The 23,788-nt window shown below is 41.1% G+C and overlaps 2 protein-coding genes across 3 annotated transcripts; both read left to right on the forward strand.

Moving 5' to 3' along the window:
- The first annotated feature begins 138 nt into the window (after nucleotides 1-138).
- On the forward strand, nucleotides 139-16,030 carry atg3 (autophagy related 3). Of its 2 annotated transcripts, XR_014596023.1 has the most exons (13): nucleotides 139-291; nucleotides 510-551; nucleotides 646-695; nucleotides 1,868-1,938; nucleotides 2,448-2,555; nucleotides 4,076-4,128; nucleotides 5,477-5,567; nucleotides 6,336-6,370; nucleotides 6,463-6,612; nucleotides 7,629-7,756; nucleotides 8,476-8,544; nucleotides 9,688-10,068; nucleotides 15,981-16,030. XR_014596023.1 is itself a non-coding variant. In XM_083989228.1 (12 exons), exons 1-12 carry the CDS (start codon nucleotides 220-222, stop codon nucleotides 9,767-9,769), a joined length of 951 nt encoding a protein of 316 aa, XP_083845354.1. In that variant the 5' UTR covers nucleotides 139-219; the 3' UTR covers nucleotides 9,770-10,142. The 2 variants fall into 2 exon arrangements, 1 of the variants encoding a protein (XP_083845354.1); XM_083989228.1 differs by lacking the exon at nucleotides 15,981-16,030 and having other exon boundaries at nucleotides 9,688-10,142.
- slc19a2 (solute carrier family 19 member 2) lies at nucleotides 13,872-23,151 on the forward strand. Its single transcript, XM_083989125.1, has 6 exons — nucleotides 13,872-14,002; nucleotides 16,476-17,063; nucleotides 18,233-18,485; nucleotides 19,449-19,641; nucleotides 20,036-20,177; nucleotides 21,319-23,151. Exons 1-6 carry the CDS (start codon nucleotides 13,880-13,882, stop codon nucleotides 21,475-21,477), a joined length of 1,458 nt encoding a protein of 485 aa, XP_083845251.1. The 5' UTR covers nucleotides 13,872-13,879; the 3' UTR covers nucleotides 21,478-23,151.
- The last annotated feature ends 637 nt before the right edge of the window (nucleotides 23,152-23,788 follow it).

Consider the following 23,788-nt stretch of genomic DNA (forward strand, 5'->3'; position numbering starts at 1 on the left):
CTGCTGCTGTCTCTCCTCCACATTTTTCTGTTTCTGTCACCTTACCCTCACGACTTCTCGCGAGAGTTCCGACACCGGAAGTGTTTCTCTCTAGTCGTATCATGTGACTCCGTTCTCGCTCTCGCTGGCTGTCTACTATGCTGGGAGCAGGTAACATGTCCAAATAAATAAAGAAGAGCGGACGGTTTGTGAAGCAGCAGCAGCGTTGGACGGTTGAAGATGCAGAACGTGATCAACACGGTGAAGGGAACAGCTCTGGGTGTTGCTGAGTTCCTCACCCCGGTGCTGAAGGTAAAGAAACTTCTCTCTCTGCAGCAGCTAAGTTACTGTTAGCATGTTGGTAGGTGGTGGCTGCTGCTGTGAAGCGGCGTAAACACACCAGCTCTTACCACATTCCTCCCTTTTATTCTAATATCAACATGAGCTAAAGCAATTAGCAGCTAAATAATATATTTAAATTCCCACCAGTTTTGCATGGCTTCACTTTTTGCTCTTGTTATTGATTTCAGGAATCTAAATTCAAAGAGACAGGAGTCATTACACCAGAGGAGGTGAGACTACACAAAATATTGATTTGATATTTAATATAATATAATATATAATGTATAATGCTGACGTTCAGGCCTCTGTGTGTGTGTGTGTCAGTTTGTAGCAGCTGGAGATCACCTGGTTCACCACTGCCCCACATGGAAATGGTGAGTGACATATTATGAAATCAGCAGGGCCGTAGCTAGGAATTCTGGGGCCCCCTTAAAGAATACTTAAGGGGCCCCCTGACTTTTCCACTTTCATGTATGTATTATCATTTTTTATTTAGCCTACTTTGTTTTGATGCTAATGCAGCATTACTATGAGTATCAGTCAGGGTCTTACGCAGAATAAATCAGTCATACAAAGATTAGACTACTGGGGTTTTTTATGGGCCCCACTGGGCGCTGGGCCCCTAGAGTTATCATCACCTTTCTCCCCTATACACAAGTTTCCGAACATGATCTATGGTCAAAACCGGCTTCCAGTTTTGCCGGTTTGGTGGAATTGTACGTTTACGTTTCCATGGTTTTCAGTCGTTGTCATAGTTACGGTAAACACATGGATCTATTAACGCTGGCTTTTAACACGGATGTCAATTTGTGTGATATCCACTGTTAAAAGCTGGTGTGATGATCCATGCGTTTTACAGATTTTCATTGAAAAAAGAAAAAAAATCCATGCATTTACAGCGACTACTGAAACCATGGAAACGTAAACATAAAATTCCACCGGAAGAGCAAAACCAGCACACATTTTTGACGTTCGGAAAAAGGTGGATACAACGGCCCTGGAAATCAGCGTGTTACATCACATTATATTGGTACTAATGCTGGTATCTTGTCCTCAATAGTGAATCTATAAGTTATTTTCTTAACAAAAGTGAGGTGTGTGATGCGCTATATTTTGATAATCAGTTAAATCTAAGCAAATTGATTGTTTTATAAAAGTATTAAAATTTGTCAGCTAACTCTGCTGATATGTGTTTATAATTATAAGCTATTGGAAGCCTGATTGGTGATTAGCACAGTCGTCACATGATGACCCACTCACTCACTGATTGATTGTGTTATATGATAGTTGATGCATGGTAGCAGATGTATCTTAAAAGATGTCTTGTATATATGTTAAGTGAATATGTAATTGTCTGTAGACAATTTGAGTTATTTTCCTGTCCCATCCAATCATTTAATGGCATTTATGACACTCAAGACCATGTGGCCTCATGATGAAATTCCCGAATTCCTGCATTGTGTCACATCCTGCTGATGGGAGGAAATACCAAAATCACATCATTAAATTATAGAGAAGCTGACATGTGTTTTGCTTCTGCCCTCAGGGCCTCAGGAGAGGAGTTAAAGGTGAAGCCGTATCTGCCTCAGGATAAACAGTTCCTTCTGACGCGCAACGGTGAGACTTTCTATTCTGTTATAATTTACAGTCTGAAAACACTGGTGGGCAAATTAAGTTGCTAGGTGGCTGTAAAAACTTCTACTTCTACTTTATTGGACTGTATTTAATCAGTATTTTTTTTTATTTTGCAATGGGGGAAAAACACAGTAGATTGAGGAAATGCATTGATTTACACCAGAACCTTTATGTTGCAATAATTAACAGGAAGTATGTTTTTTTTTAAATTTAAAAAGTTGGATGATAGCGATACCACAGTCTTTAAAAATGTAGTAACCGTCCATATAAAAGTTGGGATTTTTGACACTTTTTAACTTAATAATTTAAAGGTTTGATCTATGATCCTGTGCTGCACAACTTCTGTTTTCAGGATCATTTCCTCTTTTCAAGTTCCCTGTAAATGTGTTTTGAGGTCAACAAGCTGCCTTGGATAACCAGTGATTTGTGTGTGTGTGTGTGTGTGTGTGTGTGTGTGTGTATGTATGTGTGTGTGTGGCTGTGCTCCACAGTTCCCTGTTACAAGCGCTGTAAACAGATGGAGTATTCAGACGAGCTGGAGGCCATCATAGAGGAGGACGATGGCGACGGGGGCTGGGTCGACACGTACCACAACGCAGGTACGATGACGCTCAACACAGCTGCAACGTCTCATTTTCAGTTTTTCTTCTCGATTTTTCATTTTTGTCTTCAGCCCATCAGTCTTTTTGTAATGCACTCTGAACAAACCTGTTGAAAAGCTTTGTACAAATGATGTTTAAGTGAATTTTAAAGTGGTACGCCGACATTTTTTTTGTGTCTTGCCTCACTCCCGAGTCCATGACCAGCAGATAGACACCATCCTTTAGACTGTGCGTGCAGTAACAAGGGAGATAGAGCCGTATCGCCGTAATTAGCTTAGCTCAAACACTGGAAGTGTATGGGTAGTGTTAGCCTGCCTCCACCTAAAGTCGCTAATTAGCTTAGCTCAAACACTGGAAGTGTATGGGTAGTGTTAGCCTGCCTCCACCTAAAGTTGCTAATTAGCTTAGCTCAAACACTGGAAGTGTATAGGTAGTGTTAGCCTGCCTCCACCTAAAGTCGCTAATTAGCTTAGCTCAAACACTGGAAGTGTATGGGTAGTGTTAGCCTGCCTCCTACCTGAGCCGAAATCAGCAGTCAGAAGCTGATTTCATTTTAGCTCTAAACTCTGTAAATATATCACTTTATCAACATTTCAAACATGTTTAGGAGAGAAAGTAGCCGTTTAGATCAGCAGTGTGTCGTTAATTTGTCTAAATACCAGCTGTTTACAATTTTGTTCGGACGAATTCGGCGCTACTCAAGCTAGCCGTTGTGACCAACGCACTTCCGGTTACTTTCACAAAATAAAACACCCGTTGCCCTTTACATACAGAAAACCATGACGATAGAATTTGTGCTTTTACTTTGAAACAGGAAGCTAACCTACCCTCGATGTAGCTAGCTTGAACCAAAATAAAGCGTCTTTGCTTGAACCCTCCGTTTTGACCGATCTGGTCCCGTTAGCGGCATTTGACCGCTCAAGATGCCTTACCGGAGAGTTTTGTCAGCTCTGAGACCAAGATCGGTCCGTTTAGAGTTGCTGAAGAGTTTCTCTGATGACTTTAGGTGGAGGCAGGCTAACACTACCCATACACTTCCAGTGTTTGAGCTAAGCTAATTAGTGACTTTAGGTGGAGGCAGGCTAACACTACCCATACACTTCCAGTGTTTGAGCTAAGCTAATTAGCGACTTTAGGTGGAGGCAGGCTAACACTACCCATACACTTCCAGTGTTTGAGCTAAGCTAATTAGCGACTTTAGGTGGAGGCAGGCTAACACTACCCATACACTTCCAGTGTTTGAGCTAAGCTAATTACGGCGATACGGCTCTATCTCCCTTGTTACTGCACGCACAGTAGAAAGGATGGTGTCTATCTGCTGGTCATGGACTCGGGAGTGAGGCAAGACACGAAAAAAAAAATTGTTGTGTCCCTTTAAGTTGTAATTTTCTAAAATATTACGCTTACTGACACTCATATGAAATCCAGTTTTTGCTGTAGCACATGCATTGGAAACAAACACGAGCTGTTAGCATAGCTGGAGGTGCAATAAAGTTAATTTGAATGTGTTTCCACAGGAGTGTTGGGTGTCACAGACGCTGTACAAGAAATCTCACTGGACAATAATAAGGTATATTTAGTCATTAGTGTGACTGCTGAAGCAGTCACACTATTGTTCTTCTGTTTGGCCATTTTCTTCCGCCTTTTTACGGTCTTCTTCTAGTCCTTCATACTTTGTGCTATTTCAACAATTCATATATCAAAACGTGCAGCTTTTTCTGGACTTTATTGGCATTACTTTTCTCTTTTTAACTATTTATACTTTTTCAAATATTTAACTTTTTAGATGTTGACAGTGTGCAGATCATTAACAGACAACAGTCTTCTTGACAACTCCACTGTAGTGTAGGGGTTATGGTGGCCGCTTCCCAACCCTAAGGTCACTGGTTCGAATCCAAGGGAAGAACTCTTGTTATGTTATGTTGAATTCTGCTCTCCTCCCCCGCCTTCAATTGGTCACAGGTGTTTGTTATCTCCTTGATTACTCATACCAGTTTGCAGCACATCATCACATTAGAATGAATGACAACAGTCTTGAAAGCAGTGTGCTCTCTGTAGCCGAGTGGCAGAGTAAAGGTTTAGTGATCATATGGTCATGGGTTCGATTCCTGCCTCAGTCATTTCACATCATTGCTTGACTTTTGATTCCAATTATTCAGCTGTCATTGGACAGTCTTTGATTCCTCATAGTATAAAGCTCATTGTAACTCAGGTTCTCTGTGGCCATATGGTTAGTGTGTTAGGTGTTGTGCTATTTCAACAATTCATATATCAAAACGTGCAGCTTTTTTTTTTAACTTTATCGGCATTACTTTTCTCTTTTTAACTATTTATACTTTTTAAAATATTTAACTTTTTCTGCCACGATTCCTTACTTTTTTCTTTAAGCAGAAGCCAGTGATCCTCTTATCAAAGGTTTTCTTTACCCTTCACATACTGTCTCTGTCTGTAGCCTAGTGGTTAGCTTGCTGGTCTGGAGACCTGAAGGTTGCTGGTTCAAATCTTGCCTCAACAACAATTATAGTGAATTATTTTCCCAGTTGTCCTCTGTTGACTTCTGATAACTTGCTTCATGTTGAAACTGCTGCTCTCAGCCTGAAATTCACAGAAATTTTCATTCTAAGTCATTCAAGCTTGACTCTCAAGCTTTCTTGGTGTTAACTGTGTGTGCACCGTGGCCTAGAGGCAGAGTGGAAGTCTAATGACCATGAGGTTGTGGGTTTGATTCCAACCTTGGTAAAAAATTTGCATGGTGATCACTGCTTGCACTATTTGCTAATTCTGCAACAGCGTTCAGTTGCTATCAGCAGTCACACCATTTCCATTCTTGGAAATGCTTTTTCTAGTTATTATTATTTTTTAGGTTTCTGTCTCTCGTTGATGTAATAAAATCCCGCTTTTATTCTGAAATCCCGTAGGACAAGAACATGAACGCCACGTCTGCAGCGCGCTGTGACGACGACAACGATGAAGACGAGGACGAGGATGGAGAAGCAGCAGATATGGAAGGTGCTGATGTCATAGCGGCGATGATGTCCAGGGCCGTTGCTAGGAATTCTGGGCCCCCTTAAAGAATACTAAAGTGCCCCTCCCCCTAACTTTTCCTTTTTTTTTTTTTCTTAAACTACGTATGTATTATCATTTTTTATTTAGCCTTCTTTGTTTTGATGCTAATGCAGCATTACACTGCAAAAACTCAAGTATCTTAGCAAGAATATTTGTCTTATTTCTAGTCAAAATGTCATTTCTAGTCAAAACAAATCTCATTCTACTTAAAATAAGACTCATCATATTAAAAGTAGCTTGTTTTTAGACACTTTTTACTCCTTTCAAGCTGATTTTCACTTGGAATAAGTAGAAAAACAAGTTTTTCTTCCTTATTACAAGCACAAAAAACTTACTTTCACTGGCAGATTTCTCTATTTATTGTGAATTTAAGTGAAAATGATCTAAAAACAAGTTAATTTTTAGGTTGTGAGTCTTATTTTAAGTGGAAAGAGATTAGTTTTGACTAGAAATGAGACATTTGGACAAGAAATAAGACAAATATTCTTGGAAAGATGTTGAGTTTTTACAGTGTACTATGAGTATTAGTCAGGGTCTTATGCAGAATAAATCAGTCATACAAAGATTAGACTACTGGGGTTTTTTATGGGCCCCACTGGGCGTTGGGCCCCTAGAGTTATCACCACCTTTCTCCCCTATACAACGGCCCTGATGATGTTGCCATGGTTACACAGAAGTGACAGTAACTGACCGTGTGCGTTGTCCTTTCAGAGTACGAGGAGAGCGGCCTGCTGGAGACCGACGAGGTGGACGCTCTCAGCTTCCACATTTATCACCTGATGTAAAACCAACGAGTCCAGCCCATAATAGTTGATTGACACCTCTGTCTTGTCTCTAGGCAACGCTGGACATGAAAACCGTAGAAACCAAAGCCAAAGTTGAGCCGGGGAACGAAGACCAGATCCTCCAGACCAGAACGTACGACCTGTACATCACCTACGACAAATACTACCAGACCCCGAGACTCTGGCTCTTCGGATACGATGAGGTAGTGATGCAGTGGAGCTGTGGGACAATGGTGGTCAACGTGGGGTCCGGGGACCCTGAGGGGGCCTTGAGAGGGTTCAAGGGGGTCCCCAACTTTCTCTAGAAATTTTACCACTTTTTTCTATAAGTTTTTTTCTTTTTTAATTATTTTTTTCTTTTACTTTTTTCTAGAATTTTTATTTTCTTTACTTTTTGAGAATTTTTTTAAAACTTTTTTTTTTGAGAAATTTGACCTTTTTTGAGAAATGTCACCACTTTTTTTCTAGAAGTTTTTTCTTTTTTAATTATAATTTTTTTACTTTACTTTTTTTTTTTTTTTAATGTTACCACTTTTTCTAGAATTCTTTTTTGAGAAATTTTACACGTTTCTTCTCGAATTTTTTAAAAACTTTTTTTTGAGTAATTTGCCCTTTTTTTGAGAAATGTCACCACTTTTTTCTAGAATTGTTATTTACAGAAATTTTACCACTTTTTTCTAGAAGTTTTTTCTTTAATTATTATTTCTTTTACTTTACTTTTTTTTTTTTCAAATGTTACCACTTTTTCTATAAATTTTTTTTTTTTACTTTTTTGAGAAATTTTACACGTTTCTTCTAGAATTTTTTAAAAACTTTTTTTTGATAAATTTGACCTTTTTTGAGAAATTTCACCACTTTTTTCTAGAATTGTTATTTACAGAAATTTTACCACTTTTTTCTAGAAAATTTTTAACTTTTTTTTATTTATTCTTTTTGAAATTTTTTCAACTTTTTTGGAAAAAATTTTAACATTTTTTTCCAGAAAATTCTCGACAATATTTGCAAAAATTCACGCCATTGGCCCTAATTTGAACGTACATTGACTAAAAAAGTAATGTTCTTCAGTCTTAGAACAAATATTTGTGTATTTCCCGTTTTTGCTTCAAAATTTTGTCCAATGGGGTCCGCGGTGTAAAAAAAGTTTGAGAAGCACTGCTGTAGGACATGTTGTGTAAACATCTGGATGTTGGTAGAACTAAAGCCCATGTGGTGTCTCCAGGACAGACAGCCGCTGACCGTAGAGCAGATGTACGAGGACATCAGCCAGGACCACGTGAAGAAGACGGTCACCATAGAAAACCACCCCCACCTCCCTCCACCTGCCATGTGCTCGGTCCACCCCTGCAGGTAAGACCAGGACTTGTCATAGAAGAGAACTTTACCGTCAATCAATCATGTTAATTAACCCATGTTTAACGTTTTAGCAAATTGGCCCATTGCCATAATCCCTATAGTTTTAGGAATAGGTTTGTTACCTCTAATTGTCGGTGCAAGATATTTTTATAATGGCCGAGCCGAGTGGCGAGCTGCTCAGAGCTACGCTATGTAGTTGTTTTCGAGGTATATACAGAGACTGCTTGATGAAAAACTGTCCCTGAAGGCAACGTGCATCAGTGTTTTAGCATGAATTTCCCTCTAAAACAACTCTGTGTGGTAACGTTGTGTTATTATCTCATAGTGTGGTGAATGTGCAGCTCACAACTTGTCCACCAGAGCGTTGTGGAGTTGTTGGATTGTGTATTTGATGAGTTTGATGAGGGAAACCAAGAAATCCCATCAGCCTCCGTAGCGTAGCTCTGAGCAGCTCACGGCTCTGCTCCGCCGTTCTAAAAATAGCTTGCTCCGACAATTAAAGGTAACAAACCTACTGCTATGACTATAGGGATTATGGCAATGGGCCAATTTGCCAAAATGTTGAACTATCCCTTTAAGGGGTGTTAAAGGGATACGCCAACATTTTTTTTTTTTCGTGTCTTGCCTCAAAAAAAAAATGTTGGCGTATCCCTTTATCCAAAGCTTCTGTGAGTGGATGATAAGAAGCTCTGTGATCTCACTTTTACTTCCAGGCATGCCGAAGTGATGAAAAAGATCATCGAGACGGTGGCAGAAGGAGGAGGAGAGCTCGGCGTCCATATGTATCCTTTCACAGCGTGTGTGGGTAACAATGCGCTTTATTGTGAAGGAAGAGAGGATTTAGATCCAGTTTTTCCTGTTCTGATTCTCCTTTGTGGCAGAAACTAGGAAGTGGCCCATGTTTTCCTCCAGGTCCTTCCTGTTCATCCTGTTTTACTGTTACAGCGGCTCAGCAGCTTCTGTTCAGTTTCTGCTCACATAGGCAAAAACTTCAATCCAACAGTGTCAGTTCATTCATCATCATTATAGTTAACTTTCCCTTTTACACACGAAACACCCTGAAACTGGGACACGACCTTCCAGCTGTGTTGAATCATTGTAAAGCAGTGATTCAGCAGAACTGATTTATGACTTAATGAGACTTTAAGGGTGATGAAGTAGTTCTGAAATTCAAAGCAATCCTTAAAGGGACATTGCGTATAGGAATTCCTCCCATCTAGCGTTGGCGGTTGTATATCGCAAGCAACTCAATGGTATTTTTCATGCTGCATTCACCTGAAATTGGGCAGACAGCAGACTAGTGGTCCGTCAGCACAACAAAACAATACACGTGACAATATGTTGTCATGGCGATGTCGTATTGTTTACCTGTCCCACGTTTTACCGGCTTTCTCTGGACTTCTATGACTAAAATGACATCTGGTTTGTTACCGACGGCTGTCTGCCCAACTGCAGGTGAATGCAGCATCACTGATTACTGATGAATGAAAAACAGACTTTTGAACGAAATAATCGATTTTCGTGAATAGATAACAGGAGAAGTTACACAATGTCCCTTTAAAGGGATAGTAACATTTTTTTTAAAGTGGGGTTGTATGATCTCCAAATAGCCCCTAAATACTTTGATTGCAGTAGAAGACTCTCTGCACTCCTCCCGTTAGCAACGCCAGCCCATAATAGCCCTGCCCAGAGATTTACAACATACATTGTTGTGAACAGACCCAAAGAAACGGCCTATTTTCACGGCCTAAAAGAGGTTTTACCTGAAAAAAAATACACAGTTCCATTGTTCACTATAATATAATTTTTTTTACAGTTTTTATTTGGACCTAACCAACCAATCCTGTCTGCCAGTTTGTGACAATGCAGATGTTGCGTCTTCCCCCTGTGCATCCCATGTCTTTTCCTTAACTCTCGACTTCCAGGTATCTTCTGATTTTCCTCAAGTTCGTTCAGGCGGTCATTCCCACGATAGAATACGACTACACGAGACACTTCACCATGTAGCTTCTTCGCCGGCCGGTGCACCGCTTCTGCTCCAACACGGGACGAGATCGGAGCTTCTGTCCGGTCTGCTCTGGTTCCAGGAGAGTTTGTGTTACTATGAGACACTTTGCTGCGCGAGTGCAGGACTTGGGAACGGGGGGGGGGGGGTGTTAAAGGTGTGTGACTGTGATTGTCTGTTAAAGAAACGGTGGCTTTAGGAAACAGGCTTGTTTCCATGAAACCCAGAGTCAGAGAGGTTTGAGATGAGTTCACGTTGTGTCTATTTATTTAAAGGGATAGTAGCATTTTTTTTTTAAAGTGTGGTTGTATGATCTACAAATAGCCCCTAAGTACTTTAATTGCAGTAGAAGACTCTCTGCACTCCTCCCGTTAGCAACGCCAGCCCATAATAGCCCTGCCCAGAGATTTACAACATACAGTGTTGTGAACAGACCCAAAGAAACGGCCTATTTTCACGGCCTAAAAGAGGTTTTACCTGGAAAAACATACACAGTTCCATTGTTCGCCTTTTTTCAGGTAAAACCTCTTTTAGGCCGTGAAAATAGGCCGTTTCTTTGGGTCTGTTCACAACACTGTATGTTGTAAATCTCTGGGCAGGGCTATTATGGGCTGGCGTTGCTAACGGGAGGAGTGCAGAGAGTCTTCTACTGCAATTAAAGTACTTAGGGGCTATTTGGAGATCATACAACCACACTTTAAAAAAAAATGCTACTATCCCTTTAACCTAGAGAAAAAAGAGAAATGTAAAAACAACACAGTGGGATATATGTGTAAGTAGCTTGTTTGTGAGAGACTAACCAGCCAGATAGAACTGATCTATCTCCTTTGACTCTGGCGTACGACTGCAGACAAGGTTGCGTTCCCCAAAAGCCCGACTGCCGTTTCTCCGTAGGGTTAAATGTTGTGACCACGGTGTGGTGAACTCTCACAAAGTCCTTTTGTTAAGACGATTATAAAACTCACCACATTCCGCACCGCTTCTCTGCTTCATCAAATTTGACAAAACTTTATTAACCCTGGTCGTGCAAAGCGCCACACTGCAAAAACTTTCTTGTCAAAATGTCTCAATTTTAGTCAAAACTAATCTCTTTCCACTTAAAATAAGACTCATCGCCTAAAAATTAACTTTTTTAGACAGTTTTCACTTGTTTCAAACAAATTTTCAATTGAAATAAGTAGAAAAATCTGCCAGTCAAAGCAAGATTTTTCTGCTTGTGATAAGAAAGAAAAACTTGATCCACTATCAGATTTTTCTACTTATTTCAAGTGAAAATCTGCTTGAAAAAAGTAAAAAAGTGTCTAAAAACAAGCTACTTTTTAATGTTATGAGTCTTATTTTAAGTGGAAAGAGATTAGTTTTGACTATAAATAACATTTTGACTAGAAATAAGACAAATATTCTTGGTAAGATTTTTAGTTTTTACAGTGCAACACGGAAATTCAAGCATTACGTGTTTTTTTTTTATGTTGGCATTAATTCTGATGTGTCTAAATGATGAATGTAAGTCCAATACTTGGTTTTCTGTAGCGCTTCAGCTGCTAAACGCATCTAACAGTTCATTGTACAACTATAATTGACGTTCAGATATAAAATTCGGTAGCTAATGTAACGTACCTTGCTACTTTCTAAGGCATTTCAGAACTCCAGAAGAGCTTTGCGTTCGTTCCCAGTGGTTATTATTATCGCTCCCATGCAAAGGAATCATCATGGCTGAAACTCATCGTTGCTCTTTCTGCCGGTTTGTCTTAAAACTTTACAACTTTCTTCTCTGAATGTGTAGATGTTTTTCGGCCCCGTCGCACACCCTCGGTTCTCGGTTGGCGTACAGTTTTTGTGTTTGTGTTTGACTTCAATCGTGGGCAGTTTTTCCCATCTTGGAAGGTTTTTCTCTCATGCCTTTACGAGCCACTACGTCACTAACTGTCTCTAAGAAGCAGGGCCGTTGCTAGGAATTCTGGGCCCCCTTAAAGAATACTAAAGTGGGCCCCTCCCCATAACTTTTTTTTTTTTGTTTTGATGCTAATGCAGCATTACACTGCAAAAACTCAAGTATCTTACCAAGAATATTTGTCTTATTTCTAGTCAAAATGTCATTTCTAGTCAAAACAAATCTCATTCTACTTAAAATAAGACTCATCACATTAAAAGCAGCTTGTTTTTAGACACTTTTTACTCCTTTTAAGCAGATTTTCACTTGAAATAAGTAGAAAAAATCTGATAGTGGAACAAGTTTTTCTTCCTTATTACAAGCACAAAAAACTTACTTTCACTGGCAGATTTTTCTACTTATTTCAAGTGAAAATTTGTTTGAAACAAGTGAAAATGATCTAAAAACAAGTTAATTTTTAGGTGATGAGTCTTATTTTCAGTGGAAAGAGATTAGTTTTGACTAGAAATGAGACATTTGGACAAGAAATAAGACAAATATTATTGGAAAGATGTTGAGTTTTTACAGTGTACTATGAGTATTAGTCAGGGTCTTACGCAGAATAAATCAGTCATACAAAGATTAGACTACTGGGGTTTTTTATGGGCCCCACTGGGCGCTGGGCCCCTAGAGTTACCATCACCTTTCTCCCCTATACGGCCCTGCTAAGACGTATTTAAAGTTGGCCGTGCGTACCGTCCGCAACTCTTTCACTAAACAGAGTAATCAACTTTCAACGACACTTTGGGCTGTTTTTACGATCATTACGTCGACCTTTTACTGACAATTCTTCACTAAATAAATAAAGCATGACCTTCAGTGATTCTAGCTCTTCTTACTATGTCGTCGTCTGTTGGTGGGATTATAAGTATTCAGTCTGTACTGCCTCTTGCTCCAGTGTCCAGATATATAAACCTGCTCCGTGGTAACACCTCAACATTTTAAACTACACATTTATCAATAAAGAATTTCCCAAATATTGTAAAACAGAATGATATTTGTGTATTTATTTATTTATCAGCTTTTCCCTGCTCCCAACTATCATTATCATATCGGCCTTTAAAGGGGAACTATGCAAGGCCGGTCACTTTTCCACTGTTTTGCTAACCCTCCTCCCGGCCATGTGCATTTGTTTTCAACAAAGCCGGCAAGAAAGAAATCCACAGAGCGGTGGATAAGTTACAAGTCATTTATTTAACCATCACTCTGAAACTGTTTGATTAAGGTAAAAATGTATCATAGTTAAAGCAACACAATGTAAGATGTAGTAGCCTAGCTAGCTTCTCTGGTTGAGAAGGGAAACTGTCTTACCTGTGTCTTTAATAGGACTGTAGCCTACGTGAATTTGTTAATCATAATTTTAAAAAGAATAATAATTAGTTAGTTCGTTAAATATTCTTATCAGTAATTTTTTTCATCAATTCCTAAACATTTCAGGCGACCCCACGGGGGGTCCCGACCCCAAGGTTGAAAAACACTGCCCTTAGTTAAAAATCTTGCATAGTTCCTCTTTAAAGAGCCACTCAGCGGCGGTGCGTGCCGCCGCCCCATGTAGAAGCTACAGACTAGTCCTCAACGCAGGTGTCCCCGGTTCGAATCCCGTTGCAGGCAGACCTTTCCTGCATGTCATTCCCCCTCTCTCTGCCTCCCCCTTTCCTGTCTATCTCTACTATGTGCTGTCAAATAAAGGCAAAAATGCCCAAAAATATAATAAATAAATAAATAAAAAAGCCACTCAGACAACTTCTACCTATAAGGGTTCAAATGAAGAAACCATAGAGCAAATACAACTAAAATTGGCAACTGCTGTATAAATCCAGATTTTTATCTCCTGGAAAAAAGGAGAAAATTATGAAGAAACTGTTTTTTTTCCATTTTTTTCTTCTATTTTTTTTTTTTTACCAAATAATTTTAATATAGCCTAAATGTTTGTTTTATTTAACAAACAAAAAAAAACGTAGGAGCATTTAAAATCAGCAAAAAATAAGGAAAGAAAGAAATGCTATCTAATCTAATCATCATCATCTAATCTGCAGTTCCGCTCTCACACCGCCTGGTGTCGGTAGTGTGTTCGAGGCTCCGCTGCCTCTCCGGTCTCCATAGAAGAAGTCTGTTCACAGCGATGTCAGTCCACACAGCTCGTGTCTGTGTGTGTCAGTGTGTGTGTGTGTTGTGGGTCATCATGTCCATGCTGCGGCCGACCCTCCTGCTCTGTGTCTACGGCTTCTTCTCCAACCTGCGGCCGCTCGAGCCCTTCATCACCGCCTTCCTCCTGGGACCAGACCATAACCTGACCGAGGCTCAGGTCTGTTACCACACACACACACACACACACACACACACACACACACACACACACACACACACACACACACACACACACACACACACTAGACGACACACACGAAAACTTGCATCATTGTAACATGTTGGATTTCCTCCTCTGCTGGGGCTGTAACACAACTAACACAACTATTCAAGTCGCTATGTGTGTGTAGTTGTGTGTATTTGTGTAGTAACGGTGACACAACGATGACGCATTTATTAAAGTGAGCTCGCGAGCATCAGTCCCTGACAGGTGACCTTCACGTGCAGGTCTGTAGTAGTGCAAATGAGTTCCAATTGTAATGTTTGACATTGTGAATTTGAGATAAAGCTTTGAAAAAAAAAAAAAAAAAAGGTCTGTAGGAGTGAACAAGTTAATTTAAATAACCACTTTTGTTTCAACCCATGTTTAAACGTAAACGTAATATAAAGGTACATTTTGTAGTATTCAAGAGGGTATATAAAGTAAAAAAAAAAAATAAAAAAAAGAGGGGAGAAAAATGGAATAAGGAAGTAAATGAATAAACGAAAAAATGAGCATGTTTATTATACTAAGAAATATTTCAGAATGTGTTTGTGAGTGTAGTAACGACCGAAACAACTGAATAACAAACAGAGTTCTGGGACATTTTGAAATAAGATATTAAAGTTCAACCTTTTGAATAATAATTTGATCAAGATTAAAATAATGAAGGGGTAAGAAAAGATTCTATTCACTCATAATAGTGTGTTCAAACATTAGTTAAATAGAGACGTTTCATTGTTAGTGCATTAGGCTACACAACTCTGATCTGTATTTAACAGATTTAGACTCAAGTTGATTAAAGGAGGATTTCCTTTTATTTCCTCTCTGTTGCATTCGGATAAAAATCTGAATTTTTGCAGCTTTCTCTGAGCTCTCTGTTGTTTTTACTGTAGCTGCTCTCTGCAGTTACTGTTGAGTCATATGAGGTAAAACAAGGTGCGTTCACAGTGTTTTAGCAGTTGTGCACTGTTATTACAGTCCCTCTTTGGGCCATGATATGATATGATAGGTTCAGATTTCCCTCATGCAGGTCAGTCCAGACTGCCCCTAAAAGTTGAGACAGTGAAAGTAAATCTTTCATCTACTTGCGCAACCAGTAAATTTGTCTTTTTTTTTGCCAACACTGGTGCAACATGGAATGGGCAAGTCAGAGAATCTGGTATCTGTCAGTAGGCTACAGGTGGGAAGCCCAATGTGTGTGAGGATCAATAATGAAAAGGAAATGTGAATATTTGCTTTGCAAGTCGATTTCTGCCCATAAATGTTCTGCTTGCTCCTAAAATGTTAAATTAGGGGCCATTGTGCCCTGAAAAACGTTAGTCTGAAGCCTGGTCATGATAGACTGGGTTTTCTTTATCTCAGTGGGACTTCCTTGTAAAGTAAAGAAACCAGTTAGATGACAGTCTGATGGGAAACTGCTTCTGTTTTGATTTGGACAGATTTGGTCAATATAAACCTTTACCTTTAAAAACAAATGGGATCTGTTTGCCAGGGCGGATTCTTCTGAAACTTGGATGAGTTTTGGCTGCAGCCTTCTCTCAGCAGAGTGGATAGCTAACTCAGGTTGTGTGAATGGCTCGGTCCTTTTCTAAGACTGGTTTGTGAGTCTGGACCAGATGGTTAAATCCCCCATGAAAAACTGGTCCGATCCCTTTGGAATTTCTGGTTAATCCTCGTGTAATTACTTCCATCGTTTGCTTCCATCAGAACAAGCCTGAATAAATCTTTCTGTTTGAACGGGACTGATCAGTCCAGAATTAACTTCCTGTAGAAAATCAATACAGAGGAACAAGTTTTCCATTGTACATCCAGGAAAACTGGATCATCTAAACAAAACCATATCGCAAGTCAATTTTTGAGTTGAGGGATTCCAGAAAGTTTAAACCAGGCAGGAAGTCACACTTTAAAGGGATAGTAGCATTTTTTTTTTAAGTGTGGTTGTATGATCTCCAAATAGCCCCTAAGTACTTTAATTGCAGTAGAAGACTCTCTGCACTCCTCCCGTTAGCAACGCCAGCCCATAATAGCCCTGCCCAGAGATTTACAACATACAGTGTTGTGAACAGACCCAAAGAAACGGCCTATTTTCACGGCCTAAAAGAGGTTTTACCTGAAAAAAAATACACAGTTCCATTGTTCACTATAATATAATTTTTTCCAGCCCTTCAAAGTTCTTCCAGTGTTTGAGCTAAGCTAATTACAGCGATACGGCTCTATCTCCCTTGTTACTGCATGCACAGTCGAAAGGATGGTGTCTATCTGCTGCTCATGGACTCGGGAGTGAGGCAAGACACGAAAAAAAAATGTTGGCGTATCCCTTTTAAAACAACAAAGCCAGTGGTGGCCCAAGTGTTGAATTAGAAGGTGTAGGTGAAGGTTATTTCTACTTCCTGCTGTCTCATCCTCTGATCCTGGTCCTTCCCTCCAGGTGGTGAGTGAGATCTACCCCGTATGGACGTATTCCTACCTGGTGCTGCTGTTCCCCGTCTTCCTGGCCACCGACTACCTCCGCTACAAGCCGGTGCTGCTGCTGCAGGCCGCCAGCCTGCTGGTCACCTACGCCGTGCTGCTGCGGGCGCGGGGCGTGCTCGCCATGCAGCTGATGGAGTTCTTCTTCGGCCTGGCCACGGCCTCGGACGTGGCCTACTACTCCTACATCTACAGCGTGGTAGACCCCCAACACTACAAGAAGGTGACCAGTTACTGTCGCAGCGTCACTCTGTTGGGATCGGCCGCCGGGTCTCTGATGGGCCAGCTGCTGCTCGCCTCGCCCCGCGTCCTGCTGCTGCACCTCGTCATCGCCACTCTGACGTCGGTCTCTTTGGCCTTCGTGGCCCCCTGGTTCCTGCCCATGCCCAGGAAGAGCTTGTTCTTCCACAGGACCAACGGGCCAATGGAGACCCAACGCAGCAGCATAGAGAAGGAGGAGAGCCGACGTAGCAGCACTCCCCTCATAGAGAAGACTGGAGAGGACGCCGAAAGCAAAGTGCCTCACAGCAGCCAGGAAGCTCCCACGGTGAGTGACCAGATGTTTGGCAGATGTTCAACCCACAGGCATCAAGTTGTACGTAAAAAAACCTTGTCAATTGACCCTTTGTTGGCCTTCTGATTGGTCTGCTGATCCCCCAATCAGAGCGCTTCTCCCCATGTCACGTGTTGCGCAGCGTTCTAAAGCCGTTTTCCCACTAAAATTAGCGGGTCGACGCAGGTTTTTTAAACGCGGGTCGACCCGCTAACAATCGGCATTTGGCCCCTTTCCCATTGACCAAAATGAGCCGAGTCTGACCCCCCCACTGGGGGATAAACCAGCCCCGCTTTCATCCGCGGTGCAAGAAACATCGCCGCCGCGGAGTGTGATCGAGTGTGGCGTTCCCACTGCAAGCCGAGCAGAGCCGAGCCGATGAAAGCCGATTTTAACCCGGGTCACTTGCCGAGTTGTTTGACCGCATCGACGCGGCTCGGTGCCTTTCCCACTGCCACCAAAAGCCGATTGTTAGCGGGTTTAAACTGGTTTTTTGACCAGTGGGAAAGGGGTATATGGTTGGACAACCCTGGGATGAAACCCTATGAAACGAGATATAGGTAGACAGCAATTTTTTCGGCAAAAACTACTTTATAATTTTTCAATATGGTTAAAATGTTCCTGAGGTTCCTGTAATAACGACTCACAATATCTGGAACGTATTCCCAGAGTCATTTTATCCCATTCCCCAAACAAAGGACATCAGTAAACATATATGTTTATAGCCTATATAGGCTACTTAGCCTATGTTTATACAGTTAACTACATATTACTTTAACCTTCAAAGTTATCTAGCAAACGTAACATTACCGTTGCTAATGTCTTTTGAACTTTGTGAAGTTTGACGAGGAGAAACAGGAGATCGGCAGAGCATTAGCTTGTAGCTAACATTAACTAGCATCGCTAGTGAGTGACCAAAACAATGATTTTTCTCCACTTTTCGGAAAAGTCAGGTAATGCCCGTTGAACCGCTCTTTAGCCACGTCTGTCTTCTTTCACGGACTGATGTATAAGTTAATTCAGATTTTCCTTACAAGCAATTTAAATCTGCCTAATTTTCAATGGTTTCCAATGGGAGTTAACCCTTCCGTGACCACTGTTTGTCCAACCTAGCAACAGTAACCGTGGAGGACTTGACAAAGGGTTGATTGTTTTCCCTCCAGGTCCAGACGTCGGTGACCTCTGAGGCAGAAGGCCACCGTGCTGGTCTAGCGGAGGTGTTGTGGGCGCTGTGGGAGGACTTCCTGCAGTGCTACAGGTGTCGCCCCCTGCTGGCCTGGTCCCTGTGGTGGGCTCTGGCCACCTGCGGATACTTCCAGGTGGTCAACTACGCCCAGCCGCTGTGGGAGAAGATACGGCCGTCGCAGGAATACGACATCTACAACGGCTACGTGGAGACTCTGTCCACGCTGCTGGGTGAGGAGAAACTGTAAGATGAAGTAACTAAGGAGGCGCGGCTCAGGAAATCTATGATTCCAATTCTTTGAGTCACGACTCAAAATGATTTGATCCAATTTGAAAATTGTTTATAGTATCCCAGAAAACATGGACTAAAATACTACATACAAGAATGAACTTAGCCCAATATCATTTCACAAGGTTTTAGAAAACACATATAAACATGAAAAAAGAAGAAATCTATGAACAAAAAAAGTTATAACAAGTAAGACTTTAGACACTTTAATTTTGCATTGGGCTAATTTTTAAACTTCAGTAATAATAACTGCATTTAAAATGAAACAAATGAAACGTGTTCAAACGCTTCAAGACAGGTCACCGGCTACATGACGGTAAACCAAGACTTTAGGTTTTATGTTTATGAATCAATTTTTACGGAAGAGGATTAGGGCCGCTGTGGGAAAAAAAGGCGAGTTCTGACTTTTTTCTCAGAATTCTGAGAGAAAAAAAAATCTCCAGAGCTCCAGGGACGGTCTAGGAGATTTTCTTTTTAACCAAAAGAAAAACTTTTTTCTCAAAATTCTGACTTTAATATCAGAATTCTGACTTTATATTTATTTATTTATTTAAGGAAGAGGATTAGGGCAGAGTTTTTACTTTTTTCTCAGAATTCTGTGAAAAAAATCAGAACATCTGCCCTAATCCTCTTCCTTAAATTTTGAACCTTAGAAAATGAGATTTCTTTCCCACCTCTAGAAATAACCTTCCTGGCTCTGTGGAGTTCAAACAGGAAAAGTCGTTGATCCTGTCAGTCGTATAAAACTCAGACTCCAGAAAGTCTCTGACTGTATGAACAGTGTTAACGGTTGTTGTGTGTATGTGTATTGTTGTGTATTGTTGCTGGTCCCTAGGGGCCCTGGTGTCTCAGTATTAACGGTTGTTGTGTATTGTTGTGTGTTGTTGTGTCCTGCTGGTCCCTAGGGGCCCTGGCCTCTCTGCTGGGGGGCCACCTGCCCGTGTCCTGGTCCTCCTGGGGGGAAGTGGCCCTGTGCCTGTTCTCGGTGCTGATGGCCGCCTGCCTGTTCCTCATGGACTCGGTCCAGGACATCTGGGTGTGTTACAGCTGCTACGTCGTCTTCAGAGCCACGTACATGCTGCTCATCACCGTGGCGACGTGAGTACAAAGGCAGCAGTTCTGTGGAAAGACTCACTTATTTAAATAAAGCTACTATAACAGCATTTAAATTTTTTTTCTAGAATTGTTAAACTTTTTTTTGGGTGAACTATCCCTTTAACAGCAGTGTTTATAACATATTGCATTTCCAAGATGCTTTGACAGGCCGCGGGAAAGGGAAGTTGTCTAACTGCAGTGCAAACTGTGGCAACCACTCACTGATGTCTAAATATCTGAAGGCCGAGTGCATCTGTCATGTTGTTGTGTGTGTGTGTGTGGGGGAAAACTGCTGAGTCACCGTCCGACAAGCAAAACTAACACCAAAGTCAAGGCTGCAGCGCGGCCTCACTACACTGCTCTTTCAGCTTTGTAGTTACACATCTGTCATGTTTAGGTTTCAGATTGCAGCCAGTCTCAACATGCAGCGCTACGCTCTGGTGTTTGGAGTCAACACCTTCGTAGCTCTGGCGCTGCAGTCGCTGCTCACCGTGGTGGTGGTGGACTCGGCCGGCCTCGGCCTGGACGTCTTCACACAGGTGAGCTGACCTACAACACCTAAACCCTCTGTAACGCACACATATTACCCAGGGGGCAAAATCCCAGTTTTTTGAAAAACAGACACGGAGCGTTGTAAAAGGTTTGACACCAGAAATGATCTGTAGGACCTTGAAGGATTAAAACCTGGGTGGACAACCTGGTCAACTAGCTGCTGGAAAGCTACAGGGGCCAAAACCCCTTTCTGGGGTCATTCTGTTGGAGAAATGATGTAAATGCAAATATTTAGCTACTACAATGGCATAAATAGTCATACAACTATAAGATTTGGCAGAGAGTATCTTGACACATAGGGGGAGGCAGGAAAAAAAGATTCTGGGGTTTGTTGCAACTCGATTTTAAGAGATCACCCTCAACATATATCTATATCTATGCCTAACATGTATATAGAAAACTTCCTTAATTCATAAGCTTCCATTTGAGTCCCAGATAGCCTTTCTACTAGCTACTGGAAAGCTACAGGCTGCCTCCAAACAATGCAACACCTATTACAAAAACTACATGTTAACTGTCATGATCAGAAAACATTCTATTTCTGGTCTCCCCAAAGTGAACAGAGAGATAGAGAAGACCGTTGGCCACAGCAAGTGGGGCTTTGGAGATAGAAAGGCTATCTTGGACTCAAATGGAAGCTTATGAATTAAGGAACTTTTCTATATACATGTTAGGCATAGATATTCTCCATAAAGTGCTGAAAAATCATAACTTTCATGAGAATTTGTCAGGCGAACAGTACTTTTTTTGGTCTTTTTTGGGATGTTGAGGGTGATATCTTAAAATCGAGTTGCAACAAACCCCAGAATCTTTTTTTCCTGCCTCCCCCTATGGGTCAAGATACTCTCTGCCAAATGTTATAGTTGTATGACTATTTATGCCATTGTAGTACCTAAATATTTGCATTTACATCATTTCTCCAGCAGAATGAGCCCAGAAAGGGGTTTTGGCCCCTGTAGCTTTCCAGCAGCTAGTTGACCAGGTTGTCCACCAGGTTTTAATCCTTCAAGTTCCTACAGATCATTTCTGGTGTCAAACCTTTTACAACGCTCCCTGTCTGTTGTTTTGCTTTGCCCCCTGGGTATAATGCAGATTTGATTGATGGTTTTCCCGCCGTTCCTCCTGCAGTTCCTCATCTACGGCGGATACTTCGCCGTCATCTCCGCGGTCTTCCTGGTCGCGGGGATTTGCAAACTGGTCTTCAGCCGGCGGCGCTCCAAACAGGAAGTCCTGGCCAACGGGGAACAGGAATCTGACTCCACGACGCCGGTCGGCGATAGAACATGATGAAGTACCGAAGCCTGAGTCGTCACAGTAGAAGGTAGAAGCTGCTTAAGACACAGCAGCAGCAGCGTTTAACATTTTTATGTTATTACTGTAAAACACATGCACATCTCTTTCCTGTGGAAAAGAGGTGTAGCAGTCAGAGCCCTTTCACAATAAAAGCTCTTCAGGCAGTAAAGAAAGTGCTGCCCCCTGCTGGTGAGTTGTTATATTAATAACAAACCACCAGCTAAATGAAGCTTGCAGATATTCTGCAGTACGTATATGTGAACAATCATTAGCGCCGCACATCCCCGCCGCGCGCTAACATTTGCACTTCACCTTTAACACTGGAGCCAGTTTATTTATTTTCTATTTTGGGATCAGTACAGTGAGGAAATAAAAATGTTTCTTTACACTTGAACTTGCCAGGAGTCAAACCAGGGACTCACTTGCATAGAAAATCTGTACACATGCAACTATCAAAGTAGGAAGATATTACTATGAAAAGAAAAGAAAAAAGCACATTAAGTAAATATGTAAAACTTTATTTTAAGAGTACATTTGGAGATCTGGGCTCCAAGATACTACACAATAAAACACTGAAACATAATCATAAAACATAGATTAGAACAGTATAAAAAGCTATCTAGGTGTTACTGACATTAGACTTACAGTAGCTTACTTAGTAGAAGGTTAAAGGGATAGTAGCATTTTTTTTTTAAAGTGGGGTTGTATGATCTCCAAATAGCCCCTAAGTACTTTAATTGCAGTAGAAGACTCTCTGCACTCCTCCCGTTAGCAACGCCAGCCCATAATAGCCCTGCCCAGAGATTTACAACATACAGTGTTGTGAACAGACCCAAAGAAACGGCCTATTTTCGCGGCCCGTTTCATACAACACCACTTTTAAAAAAAATGCTACTATCCCTTTAAAGGTCAAAAAATAAAAAAAATAAACTAGGCTACGTATATAACAATGTAAAATGCAGCATAAAAAAAAACTTTATTGCAAAAGAAAAAGAGGAAGATCAAAGAGGTTAGGTCTAAGTTAGGACTAAGTCTATACGGTACGCTCTTTACCAGGTGAGGCGCAAAGATACGCACTATAAAATTTAGTTCAGTGAGATAATCTTCACATGTAAACTCATTTTCTACCGTATCTGAACTTAATGCGATGTCCAGAAGTAAAAAGCTAACGTTAGGCTACTACGGACTAGCTACTACACGCCTTTTTTTACCACACGTAAAAGCTACAAAATCCACCAGTAGGGTATTTACTGGCGTGTTTTATGTTGTAAAACAAAATCTGAAACTCGCTGAAGCTTTTGTAAACCACAGACCTAATTTGAGGTATTTTACCAAAATCCCATTCAAAAAACATATCTATATACCACAACCAACATCCCATAGTGAAGCTGATGCCTTATACCAGATGCTGCTAAGTCTGTGTTTAATTTAACACTAGCCAAAAGCATATGTTTGTATTTTTTATATTATTGCGTTGGTGCTGATGAGCCCCATCAATCAGGCAAGACCTGAGCTAGCACCAGTTTCCTACAAATTAAATTAAAAATACCTGATTTAAAGGGATACGCCAAAAAAAATTTTTTTGTGTCTTGCCTCACTCCCGAGTCCATGACCAGCAGATAGACACCATCCTTTCAACTGTGCGTGCAGTAACAAGGGAGATAGAGCCGTATCGCCGTAATTAGCTTAGCTCAAACACTGGAAGTGTATAGGTAGTGTTAGCCTGCCTCCTACCTAAAGTCGCTAATTAGCTTAGCTCAAACACTGGAAGTGTATAGGTAGTGTTAGCCTGCCTCCACCTAAAGTCGCTAATTAGCTTAGCTCAAACACTGGAAGTGTATAGGTAGTGTTAGCCTGCCTCCTACCTAAAGTCGCTAATTAGCTTAGCTCAAACACTGGAAGTGTATGGGTAGTGTTAGCCTGCCTCCTACCTGAGCTGAAATCAGCAGTCAGAAGCTGATTTCATTTTAGCTCTAAACTCTGTAAATATATCACTTTATCAACATTTCAAACATGTTTAGGTGAGAAAGTAGCCGTTTAGATCAGCAGTGTGTCGTTAATTTGTCTAAATACCAGCTGTTTACAATTTTGTTGGGACGAATTCGGCGCTACTCAAGCTAGCTGTTGTGACCAACACACTTCCGGTTACTTTCACAAAATAAAACACCCGTTGCCCTTTACATACAATAGTGCTTTTACTTTGAAATAGGAAGCTAACCTACCCTCGATGTAGCTAGCTTGAACCAAAATAAAGCGTCTTTGCTTGAACCCTCCGTTTTGACCGATCTGGTCCCGTTAGCGGCAT

This window comes from Trachurus trachurus (genome assembly GCF_905171665.1).
Source record: "Trachurus trachurus genome assembly, chromosome: 2".
Classification (NCBI taxonomy): Eukaryota; Metazoa; Chordata; class Actinopteri; order Carangiformes; family Carangidae; genus Trachurus; species Trachurus trachurus.

What these genes read in the sequence shown, in the direction of transcription:
- atg3 (XM_083989228.1), top strand. Translation starts at nt 220, where the DNA reads ATGCAGAACGTGATCAACACGGTGAAGGGAACAGCTCTGGGTGTTGCT. An exon ending in AGAAGCAGCAGATATGGAAG is followed by an intron (nt 5,568 to 6,335) that starts GTGCTGATGTCA and finishes TTGTCCTTTCAG; the next exon opens with AGTACGAGGAGAGCGGCCTG. An exon ending in GGCTCTTCGGATACGATGAG is followed by an intron (nt 6,613 to 7,628) that starts GTAGTGATGCAG and finishes TGGTGTCTCCAG; the next exon opens with GACAGACAGCCGCTGACCGT.
- slc19a2 (XM_083989125.1), top strand. Translation starts at nt 13,880, where the DNA reads ATGTCCATGCTGCGGCCGACCCTCCTGCTCTGTGTCTACGGCTTCTTC. An exon ending in ATAACCTGACCGAGGCTCAG is followed by an intron (nt 14,003 to 16,475) that starts GTCTGTTACCAC and finishes CCTTCCCTCCAG; the next exon opens with GTGGTGAGTGAGATCTACCC. An exon ending in GCAGCCAGGAAGCTCCCACG is followed by an intron (nt 17,064 to 18,232) that starts GTGAGTGACCAG and finishes TTTTCCCTCCAG; the next exon opens with GTCCAGACGTCGGTGACCTC.